Genomic DNA, 12,500 nt, shown 5'->3' on the forward strand with positions numbered 1-12,500 from the left:
GGCACAGGGCCAGCAAATTTTGAATGGACTGGGAAGATCTATGGCATCAATCCCAATACTGAACTGGTACTTATTTTATCAACGGCAGAAGGATAAAAGACAAATTCAACTTTGTTAGGATTTGAACTTAGAATGTAAAGAGTTGGATAAATAGCTGTTAAGCATTTTATCCAACATGTTAATGATTCTGTCAGCTCACCACTTTTAAACCAGTTTTTGATAAAAATGTTTTTGTATTCCATGAGAAAAAAAGTTTTTGGATTCCATGAGAAAAAAAAACAAAAAAAACGAAAGGACCTTTTATACACTCATAGATTGTTATATATACTTATGATCATGAGTCTTCACTATAAACTGCTTGATTGGTGTTTTATTTTACAGATACCCTCACCCCTGAAGGAGAAAAGGCAGAGTCGACATTGGTTGGATCTGAATACTGGATGCAAAGAGCTGGAAAATATAATACAATTCTGCCAATTAAATCACCTTGAGTAATCAGGATGAACATTTAAATAATTACCTGGGGTTTTTCACTAAGAGTTTATCAATAAAATCCTTGGCCAGTTTACTTGTGGTCTCAAAATAATCCTCATAATCATAGTCCACCGATGTGATATTCTGGTAGGTTTCTTGAGGTGTGTCGCCGAGGAATGGCGATGTTCCACTTAATCTATGAAAGAAAGAAGAGAAAGAGAATTAAAAGGGATAAATGCAAACATATTTCGGAAAGATATACTCCTGTAGGCATCGTATTTCCACTGCAGAGCTGAATTCTAAGATTTATCTATTTTATTTCTGTACCCATATTTCGGCCAGAGTTCTTTCGTCACACTTCTGTGACCTCATCAGTGGTCCTTTGCTCTCTTCTTTTCTTATATGTGATCGTTAGCAAGGAGGGACACACATATAAGAAAGAAGAAAGCAAAGGACCACTGATGAGGTCACAGAAGTGTGACGAAAGAACTCTGGCCGAAATATGATTAATGTAATGGAATGTAATATAAAGCTGAAGCAAATTAACACCAAATATACAGTGTGTGTGTTTTTATTGGCTAAACTGGCAACATGACCATCTCCAAATACAACAATATCTGTTTCAACACACGATTTCACATCAAAAATCTTGCAAAACAAATATATATATATACATTATCATTATTATTATTATCATATCAAAGAACAGGTGTGGTTGAGAAGTTTGCTTCTCAATCACATGGTTTTAGGTTACGTTTCAATGCTTGGCACCTTGGGCAAGTGTCTTGCTGCTACAGCCCTGGGCCAACGACCAAAGCCTAATGAGTGAGTTTGATAAAGGGAAACTGAAAAGAAGCCCAGTGCGTGTGTATACCTCGTTTTAACATCCCACGACTGTTGTAAACGAGCTTTCCTGTGATATACACATGTATTTGACTAAATCCTTCTCTTCAAAATTTTTTAGTCCAATTTAATAATAAACCACTGCCATTTGCACCACCACCACTTTTTATTATCTGTTATTAGTTTTATCAACTGCAGTTTTTATCATTATCACAAACATTTAAAAGAAAATTCTAAAAAAAAAACAAAAAACAAAAAAAAAACATTGATTAGTAGTTTGGGTAACAGTAGTAACAGGTGACAATTTTCTGTAGATATCAAACACAGGAAAAACAGTGGTGGTGGTGGTGGCAGGAGTGAAAGTGCTGATAGACTAGTAGGTGAGGGAGTAGTAGTAGTAATGATAGTGGTGGTGGTGGTAGTGGGGGTGAAGATAGTACTAGTAGGTTGGTAGTAAGTGGGGATTGTGATAATGATGGTGGTGGCGGTTGTAGTAGTAGTAGTAGTAGTAGTAGAAGTGGTAGTGGTGATAGTAGGGCGAAGGTGGCAGTGGTAGTAATGATAGTAGTAGTATTGGTAGTGGTGGTAGCAGGTATGAGTGAAGATGGTGATGAACTAGTAGAATTGGTGATCCACAAGTGAAATGGTAGTAGTAGTAGTAGTGATGATGTTGGTGACAGTAGGAGTAGGGTGATACCAAGGTGGGTGTTAGTTGGGGTGGTGATGATGGTGTAGTAGTAGTAGTAGTAGTAAGTAACAAAGTGAACAAAAAACAAAAATAAGAAACAACAACAAAAGTAAAAACTTTGGAAGAGATCAATACTTACAAAATATAGGTTATCACACCAACGCTCCACATGTCTGTAGCAAGTGTGAGTGGTTCATAGCTGACAACTTCAGGAGCTGGAATTAAATATAGAGATACATACACAATTAAATGAATAAAGACATATACGATATTCCATTTATATATATATATATAAATTTAGTAAATGGAGTAAAACGCATATGTTAAATGAATTCTTTTATTCCTAACATATGTTTTGAAGATTACAAATTATACCTTCCATAGGAATAGGTGATGTTGATAAGGATGTAATCTTCTCTTCAGGGAAGAACATAGGAACCAGCTTAACCGTAAGACATTTTAACTCCATTTACTAAATTTATATATTTACTCAAGTACCCAAAATAACAAGGAGTTTCTACCTCATAAACAGGAATTACACCACAGTTATTTTGTGATCTTTGCTACCCTGGTATCTATTAACCAATTTATTTTGTCCGAGTTAATCATTAACTTAGAGAAAATAAATACATATAATAAAATATATATATATATATATATATATATATATATATATATATATATATATATATATCTGGAGAATCTACTAGAATAGATGCAAGTGCTAATTCATAAAAACATGTGACATATTAATAAAAATCTGTAAATGTACAACCATCCAGATATCTGAGTACCTTATTATTTTTTCTGATATATAATTCCTGTACATCACCTCCAAACATGCTAATATATATATATATATATATATATACTCTTTTACTTGTTTCAGTCATTTGACTGTGGCTATGCTGGAGCACCGCCTTTAGTCGAGCAAATCGACCCCAGGACTTATTCTTTGTAAGCCTAGTGCTAATTCTATCAGTCTCTTTTGCTGAACCGCTAAGTTACGGGGACATAAACACACCAGCATTGATTGTCAAGCAATGTTGGGGAAGGGGACAAACACAGACACACACACATATATTCCTTTATTCTTTTATTTGTTTCAATCATTTGACTGCGGCCATGCTGGAGCACCATCTTTAGTTTAACAAATCGACCCCAGGACTTATTCTTTGTAAGCCTAGTACTTATTCTATCAGTCTATTTTGCTAAACTGCTAAGTTTTGGGAATGTAAACACACCACCGTCGGTTGTCAAGAGATGGTGGGAGGACAAACACAAACACACAAACATATACATGTGCATATATATATATATATATATATATATATATGATAGGCTTCTTCCAGTTTCCATCTACCAGATCCACTCACAAAGCTCTGGTAGGCCCGAGGCTATAGTAGAAGACATTTGCTGAAGGTGTTACACAGTGGGACTGAACCTTGAACCATGTGGTTGAGAAGCAAGCTTCTTACCACACAGCCATGCCTGGACGTGATTGAGAAAGATCTCCAGAGTTTCGACGTCCCCTTGAAGGATGCAGAAGGTGCTGGTACAGGACCACCGCCAGTGATGGAGAGCACTGGTGGACCTGGTCGACTCTACGCATGATGACGTCTCTGGGACCTCTAACGTGGACTGACCCTCATCCCCATCAAGTAAGAGCATGAAGCCAAGTGAAGCAGCCAAGCAAGCCAATGTTTATTAATTAATCTACAGACGAAAGGGGTTATAAAATGTTGATACACCCAGACGTTATCTCCCTTGAACGCTGGTTTTAATATGAAAACTAATGGCAAAGTGTTAAAAGTGTTATAAATTTACGTGAATCTAAGAACAAGACTATTTTTAACACACTATGGTACGTTGCATGATGCTATAATAATAATAATCCTTTCTACTGGAAGCACGAGGCCTCAAATTTGGGGGAAGGTGTTAAGTCGATTACATCGACCCCAGTGCGTAACTGGTACTAATTTTATCGACTCCGAAAAAAAAAAAAAAAAGAACGAAAGGCAAAGTTGACATCGACGGAATTTGAACTCAGAACGTAACGGCAGACGAAATACCGCTAAGCATTTCGCCTGGCTTGCTAACGATTCTGCCAGCTCGCAGCCTTAACAATAATAATAATAATAATAATGAGAATAATGATGATGATGACGACGACGACGACGATAAAATACAGCACTTAGATGCACTATAACAAAAAAAAAAGGAAAAAAAAAAGAAAAGATAAGAAAAAGGCATTAGGCGCAGTGTTGGCGAATTTCAGGAAGCATGGAAGTATTCCCGGATTCTAGAAGCCGCATAAGAGGTCCGGTTTTACACCCCCACCCACACTTTGTAACAAGAAGATGAAATGAACAGGATTTAATTACTTTTGTGATTAAAGCCAGTTCGTTCCTGTTTTTAAAATATTCTGACACGAATTCTGCGTACACCAACAGACTTCCACATGTCAAGTTAAAGAAGTAATCCGGCTGTATGATGACATATGGTAGCCAATAACAGCATAGGAGCTTTGCAATGCCCGTTATGTGGTCATTATCGAGATGAGTGGCTGTGTGGTAAGTAGCTTGCTTACCAACCACATGGTTCCGGGTTCAGTCCGACTGCTTGGCACCTTGGGCAAGTGTCTTCTACTATAGCCTCGGGCCGACCAAAGCCTTGTGAGTGGATTTGGTAGACGGAAACTGAAAGAAGCCCGTCGCATATATGTATGTATGTATATATATATATATATATATATATATATGTGTGTGTGTGTGTGTGTGTGTGTGTCTGTCCCTCCAACATCGCTTGACAACCGATGGTGGTGTGTTTACGTTCACGTAACTTAGCGGTTCGGCAAAAGAGACCGTTAGAATAAGTACTAGGCATCCAAAGAATAAGTCCTGGGGTCGATTTGCTCGACTCAAAGCGGTACTCCAGCATGGCCGCAGTCAAATGACTGAAACAAGTAAAAGAGAGAGAGAGCGTGTAGTTGTACTGAAACATCAAGATAGCCATTATTACCACATATAGCTATTTAGAAAGAGCAATATAGCTAAAATATACTATTTGATAGAGGGAATTTTTATTAACTCTGCAGAAAACAAAACCTTCAGATGCCTCCATATCACCTAAGAAAAACTGATTTTAATAAACGCCTCCACGCCCCCAAAATACTTAGGATGTTAGAGATGCTACTCTAGATGCTAAAGAAAAAGTATTTTCTTGAAGAGACTGTTTATTTCTCTAGTTTGTGGGTTAATAAATCTCATAAAGAGATTAAATGTTATAAAATATAACTCGTTTTGAAATGTTTAAAGCTTTTTGAGTTTTCTCCTTATATCGTTGATAAGTTTTCAATTATAAGAAGTTTGGTGAATTACAAGTAGAAACTGAAAAACTGAAAGAATTACCTCCCTTAGAACAAGACTAGTCACTATTTGTTTGTTGGCACTCCGTCTGTTACGACGTCGAGGGTTCCAGTTGATCCGACCAACGGAACAGCCTGCCCGTGAAATTAACGTGAAAGTGGCTGAGCACTCCACAGACACGTGTACCCTTAACGTAGTTCTCGGGGATATTCAGCGTGACACAGTGTGACAAGGCTGACCCTTTGAATTACAGGCACAACAGAAACAGGAAGAAAGAGTGAGAGAATGTTGTGGTGAAAGAGTACAGCAGGGTTCGCCACCATCCCCTGCCGGAGCCTCGTGGAGCTTTAGGTGTTTTCGCTCAATAAACACTCACAACGCCCGGTCTGGGAATCGAAACCGCGATCCTACGATCACGAGTCCGCTGCCCTAACCACTGGGCCATTGCGCCTCCAGCCAAGACAAAGAATAACTCTTTTACAAAAAGCAAAAAACTGCGAAAATGTAACGAAGCGAACAATGCGAGATTAGGTTCTAAGGGAGATAACTGTCAATAACAGTTACATTGTGTCGAGTAATTATTTTCTGGAGTATTTGGTAGCCGATTGGATGGACAGACCGTAAACAAATGCATTATTAGTACACACATACACACAAATAAAAATATTACACATACACACAAATAAAAATATTACACACACACACACACACACAATGTATTCACACATATGCACATAAACACAAAGTGAAAGCAAGCTAAGTGTGAACACTTCGGGACAAAACTCTTTCAATATCATGAAGCAAATAGAGTTTTGGCCACACCACTAATTTTGATAATTTGTTGGCAACATTAACCGTGATTATAATAAATGAGCCGTCGGATAAATGTAGCGCGCGCGCGCACACACACACTTTAAAGACTCAGCGGACAGCTTCAGTAGCGTTGTAGCCATAAGCTGATAGCTTCTGTACATATACGTGTGTGCGTGTGCATTACATATACACATATATATATATATATATATATATATATACATACATACATATTTATATATACATACATACATACATACATATATATGATGGCCGTCCACTTGTGACCGAGGAAGACCATTGCCGACCGTCAGGAACATTGTGCACTCTAGGACTAACTTTTATATTTTGCATTTGTGGCTCCGTTGGTGGCTAATGAGCCCTGCTCTTGACAAGCATACACGACTGCAAACATTGCAGACCAAGCTTTCCCCATTCACTATACGAGCTGTGCGCCTTCGCGCAGCTCGCTTAAGTTCTTCATGCTGGATACGTGCTCTTTCAAAAGTGTTGATCCCCTCCTTAACCTGCTTCCTCCATCCGTGGTGATGACAAGCATTGTTCTCCCAGTCAGTGTCCTGCATATCACAGGCCTTTAATGAGGACTTGACACAGTCCTTAAAGCGCAGCCTTGGTTTCTGCCGGAGTCTCCTTCCATTCACAAGCTATCCATATATGCACAACAGGCCACTTTCAGTTTAAAAGTACCAGATCTACTCATAGTAGGACTGAATCTAGAACCATGTTGTTGCAAAGTGAAATTCTTGATGACATAGCATAGCCATACCTGGGCCTAATACATATTTATATATATATATATATATATATATATATATATATATATATATATATATATATACACACACACACACACACACACACACACAAACACACATACATATATAGGCCAGAAAAAGAGCGTAATATTGATTTCAAATTCTGGCAAAAAGCCAGTAGGTTTGGGGGAGGGGATACGTCAAATTGACCCCAGTGTTCAAATGGTGTTTATTTTATCGTCCATGAAATGATGAAAGGCAATTTTACCTCAGCAGAAATTGAACTCAGGACATACCACATGAAATGCCACTAAGCATTTTTTCCAGCGTACCAACAATTCTGATAGGTCACTGCCTTGAAAGAGCATAGTATTCAATAGTAAAACAATGCCAAACCAGCTTTTAATAATTTGCTCAGTACATGCTGGAGATAACTTCAAGTATGCTTCAGACTCACTACTGTCTTTAGCAAAGTATTTAATCCACCATAGTAGCTGAAGCTATGATGAGCGAACACATGTAAAATTTGTACACAAATGTAAGTGGGAAAACTTTTAGATGCTGAAAATAAATCACTAACTGTAGCATCTCTGAGCAATTAACATGTAACTAATTTTTAAATGATAATTAATTGTGTGTGGTTCATCTACATTAATTAATTCTCAAACAACTGTTTACCTCTCTTTTAAAATGGTGACTTTACCTACAGGTATCTCTTTCTATATTCTATATAAAGAACATGGAATAAAGCAGTTTGTTTTAGGTTTTACTGGTTATTGTTGTTGTTGCTTAGTTTCAAACAAGCTTTGATCAAGCTAAGCTATGACCAAACCATCGCCCCCCCCCCACCACCACACAATGGTCAACAGGTACTTATTTTATTGACCCTAAAAGCATTTGAACTCAGAACGTAAATTTGGAAGAAATGCTGCTGGACCTTTTTCTCGGTGCCGTGACAATTGCCAGCCTTAAACTCACTTACACAGATTGGCATTTTAGTTTATTGATCACAGAAAAGCAAAAAGTAAAGCTGACCAGAGTCGGATTTGAACATTGAATGGTAAAGAGATAACCAAATAAATATCACAATATATTTTGTCTGCTGCTCTACCAGTTCTGCCATCTGCCATGCTTTTTAATGTGTGTGATTGTATTAACATGAAAAGGATATTGAATTTCTTACACAATCAAATCTTGAACACACAGGTTGTCTGTCTATCACACTGTATAGCAGTGATGGGGGACATTGTTGGCAGTTTGTTGTTCATTAGAGAAAATATTCTTTAATTTCATGAAGTGGCTTTAACGAATAATGGAGAGATTGAAGCATCAACCTTGGAAATTGGTAATTTAGAAGTGAAAAACGATGACACAGAAGCTGGGGTAAAGAAACAATGGAAGACGAAAATGAAGATGATAAAGATGAAAAAGAGGAAGAGGATAACAAAGAAAAAGAAAAGAATGAGAAGCACAGCAACGAAGAAGAAGGACAAGAACGAAGACACGAAGAGAAGGATGATAATAACAAGAAGAAAAGAACAAGAAAAAAAAAGAAAAGAACAAGAAAAGATGAAGAAAAGAACAAGAAAAGATGAAGAAAAAGACAACAATGGACATGGATATGAGATATGAAGATAAAAAATTTAGATGAAAACAGAGACAATGAAGATGTCCAAGAAAAAATATTTTAAAAAATAGAATAAAAAAAATGAAAATCTCAAGAAGATAGAAAGAAAAGAGGAAATTGAAGATAAAAAGAATGGTAAGACACACTGAAGAAGAAAAACAAAAATTGAATACTGAAAAAGAAAAACCAAAAAAGAAAAATATCTCAATGATATTCCTAAATGAAAAGGGACGTGAGAGTGGGGAGAATTATTGAGAAGTCTAAGAATTCAGTTCTTGTTCTTCAGAGATAATTCTATGTTGGTGGTATATAAAAGGATTTATTATTTCAGTGTTTATGGTATAAAATCTGATTTCTTTTAAAATTTCTGGAGATTAAATAATCACCCATCCCAGCACCATCTCATCTCATTTCATTTTTAATTCTTGCGAATATCTTAAGTCAATATATGTCTGAGTGTTATGGGATGACTTGGGATGGGAGATAAGGTACCATCGTGTCAGGAGATGGATTCAGATGTATGAAAGAAGAGGGTGAGTGGGAAGATAAGGAAAGGTGGTTGGAGGAAAGAAAAATTGAGGAAGAAATAGAGAGAGAAATGGACAATGAGAGAAAATGGGAAAGAAAAAGCAAAGAAGAACCAGGAGGGGTAAGAAGTAAGAGAGAGAGTGTTTTCAGAGGTATGAGAGAGAAATGGGGTGTTGTATGATGAAACAGTGTGAAATGATGTGTTGTCTGATGAAAAAGTCTGGAATGACGAGCGCAGAGTGATGTCTTGTATGATAAAACAGTGTGAAATGGTGTCTTGTATGACGAAACTGTGGAATGGTGTCTCATATGATGAAACTGTGTGGAATGGTGTGTTGTATGATGAAAGTGTATGAAATGGTATGATGTAATGATAAAAGATGTGGAATGTTGTGTTGTCTGATGAAAGAGTGAAATGGTGTGTTGTATGAACAACATGTTTAGAATGGTATGTTGTCTAATGAAAGAGTATGGAATGTTGTGTTGTATGATGAATGTGTATAAAATGGTATGTCATTTGATGAAAGTGAGTGGAATGGTATGCTGTCTGATGAAAGAGTGTGAAATAGTGCATTGTCTGAGGAAAGAATTTGGAATGGTGCATTGTATGATGTAATAAAGAGCAATAGGAAGATAGACTATTTACAAACTAGAGAGAGAGAGAGAGAAGTAAATTTATTTCACTATGGTGCTATGATTTAAAATATATCAGCATTTCACAGAAATCAATAATTGGTAATTGTTACATGAAATTTAGACGTTGCTGTGTGCGTGTGTTTGTTTCCTTTGTGTCATTATATGTATAGATGTGTATGTGTGCTTTCATATCTATAAGTCAATGTGAGTGTGGATGTGTAGGAGTGGGTGCTTTTGTGTATGCGTGCATATGTGGAGTTATATGCGTAGGTGTAGGTGTGTGTGTGTATGTGTGGCTGTGATTTTATGTATGAGTGTAGGTGGTATATCTGTCTGATTTAGTACTTATTTCTAATGCTCTTCTTTAATCCCTTTCAAAGTGTTCATTGCTTGAAGCAAAGCCAAGAGAATGACATCAAGACAGATTAAACACTAGCCAGCCATTTATAGCCATACCTCATCATGGCACCAACATCAGTGCTTCTTACATGGCACTAACATCAGAGCTTCTTATTTGGCACCTTGCATTGGTGCCATATAAAGATAATGCATGATCAATTCAAATCCATGTGAATAAATAAGCATTACATTTGACAGAATAATGTGAATGCTAAAAGGTTAAAAAAAATTTAATGAATTGAATAAATGTAAGAACTCACCAACAAATTCAGCAGTTCCCATCATGGCACGACTATCAATGCCAGGTTTTAATTTCCGTGACAATCCAAAGTCTATCAACTTGATTCTCTGACTTGTCTGGTTTACCATGAGGATATTTTCTGGCTGTGAAATAAGAAAAATGAAACTGAAAAATCTGTTAATTTTAGGCCCAAAACTATCATTTTCAAAGATGGTTCTAGAAAGCACAAAATATATGATATGAAATATGAATCGCTCCCAAACCATCTCTGTTTCTAGAGATACTAAACTGGCTGTTTTAAAGTATTCATATTTAAATCTAAAACTTTATGATAGAGAAACTGGTTAGATAAGAGACAGGGTCCAAATGTACAGAAAGCAAATGACAAAGACAGATGATGGAATAACAAGCAGGCGCATTAGTTTGACACTCAGGGAAGAGTGGAAAAGTCTTTGACCTTTCGAGCCTATGCTCTTTAGCAGAAAGGGATCAGAGGAAAAAAATGTGCTGAGCTTAATGGTTTCAAAAACTTTTCAGTTTTTCTCTGAGCGTCAAACTAATACACCTGTTTGTTGTTCCCTCTTTTGTTTTCTGTACATTCCTAAAGGAATTATTGCAAAATTTCATATTCTTGGTGTTTATAAGCTTGACTTTTTTTAAAAAGATTATTATTCATTTACTTATTAAAAAAAAGTTCCTACTTATGTAAAATATTTGAAAATGTCATATTTCCAATTTTTATCCACCTGTCTTTTTTTTATGACATTATTATTAAATTACTAAGCGGCCTAAGCCTAGGGATAAAATGACAAAAAAATATTTGTTCAATGCGGCCTCTATGAGGGGTGATAAATTATAAGGTGGTCTTCATGAACAAAAAGGTTCCCCACCCCTGGCCTAGAGCTATAGAGTAAGACACTAAGACACTCACTGAAGGCATTGAACTCAAAACCATGTGGTTGGGAAGTAAACTTCTTAACCACCCAAGATGCCAGGTGATGGTGTTAAACCAGACGACATGTTAATTCTACCTATCATGAAGGTCCATGGCAAGGTTTAAACTCAGAATGCAATTAAGGTGTAACAAATACCATGAGGCATCTTACAGTTCCATCATCTCACTGCCTTGGTTCGCACTTCCTTTTTTCTTAATCCCTAAAGGATGAAAGGCAGAGTTGACCTTGGTGGGATTTGAACACAAAGTGCAGAGAGTCAGAACAAGTACTGTGAAGCATTCTGCCTAATGCACTAATGATTATGCCAATTCACCATTTATATATATATATATATAGCCTGAAGATTGCATGAAGGCTCCACATAAGTTATAAAATGTTGTCCGTGTCGTTTTCATTAGTAGCTTATTAAAATATATACTGTTTTCATTAAGCAATATTTATCTCTCACCAAATGGAGTACTCTTTGTGTTGACCTTACCTTCATGGAACAGTATTCTATATAACAAATACTTTAGGACTTTATTTATTAACTGCAGAAAGATAAAAGACATGCTTGAAGAAATATAACTAAATACAAAGCATTTTGTCTGTCACGTCTTAATAATAACAATAATAAAAAGAAAGAAATGAAAGTCGAATTTTTACCTTAAGGTCCAAGTGAGCAATTTGGCGATCATGTAAATGTCTTAAACCATCCAATATTTGTTTAATAAATGCTGATGCCTCAGCTTCACAGAGTTTATCTCTTTCAGAAAGATAGTCAAAGAGCTCTCCACCAGGCACCCTGTAAGAGAAAATAGAATTGGGAAAATGTCAGTAGAAATTGAACCTTTCAAGAATGGTGACACATTTGGCAATAAAACTTAACACAAACAGAGTAGAGTATAGGATCTAGGGACCAGGCATACTGTACTTGCTTGTGATCATCTGTAAGAGAATGCTATTTCAAGGAAAGTAGTCAAAACGAAGTGTTGGAATACTAACTGAAGGAATTTTGCTTCACATCTTATCATTGGCACTGTGCTGTGTCTGTAGCCAGATAAATAACTTTCTAGAGGCCCAGTCCATCTAGCCGCAAGAAGTATGGTTCAGAACAACCCATGATATATTTTATTGATTTGAATCTCTTTCTCTTCCCAACAATCACCAGT

The 12,500-nt window shown here is 36.6% G+C and overlaps 1 protein-coding gene across 2 annotated transcripts in view; it reads right to left on the minus strand.

The window, feature by feature from the left end:
• The window catches only part of LOC106873719 (death-associated protein kinase 1), a 218,266-nt gene that overhangs the window by 92,411 nt on the left and 113,355 nt on the right, over positions 1-12,500 (minus strand). For both annotated transcript variants that reach the window (XM_052972187.2, XM_089361056.1), the window contains exons 3-6: positions 11,995-12,133; positions 10,413-10,536; positions 2,145-2,220; positions 521-670 (exon numbers count right to left, since the gene is read on the minus strand). In XM_052972187.2, the coding sequence (XP_052828147.1) occupies positions 521-670; positions 2,145-2,220; positions 10,413-10,536; positions 11,995-12,133 (489 nt within the window). The remainder of the gene's footprint in view (positions 1-520; positions 671-2,144; positions 2,221-10,412; positions 10,537-11,994; positions 12,134-12,500) is intronic.

This window comes from Octopus bimaculoides, chromosome 12 (assembly GCF_046866305.1).
Source record: "Octopus bimaculoides isolate indiv1 chromosome 12, ASM4686630v1, whole genome shotgun sequence".
Classification (NCBI taxonomy): Eukaryota; Metazoa; Mollusca; class Cephalopoda; order Octopoda; family Octopodidae; genus Octopus; species Octopus bimaculoides.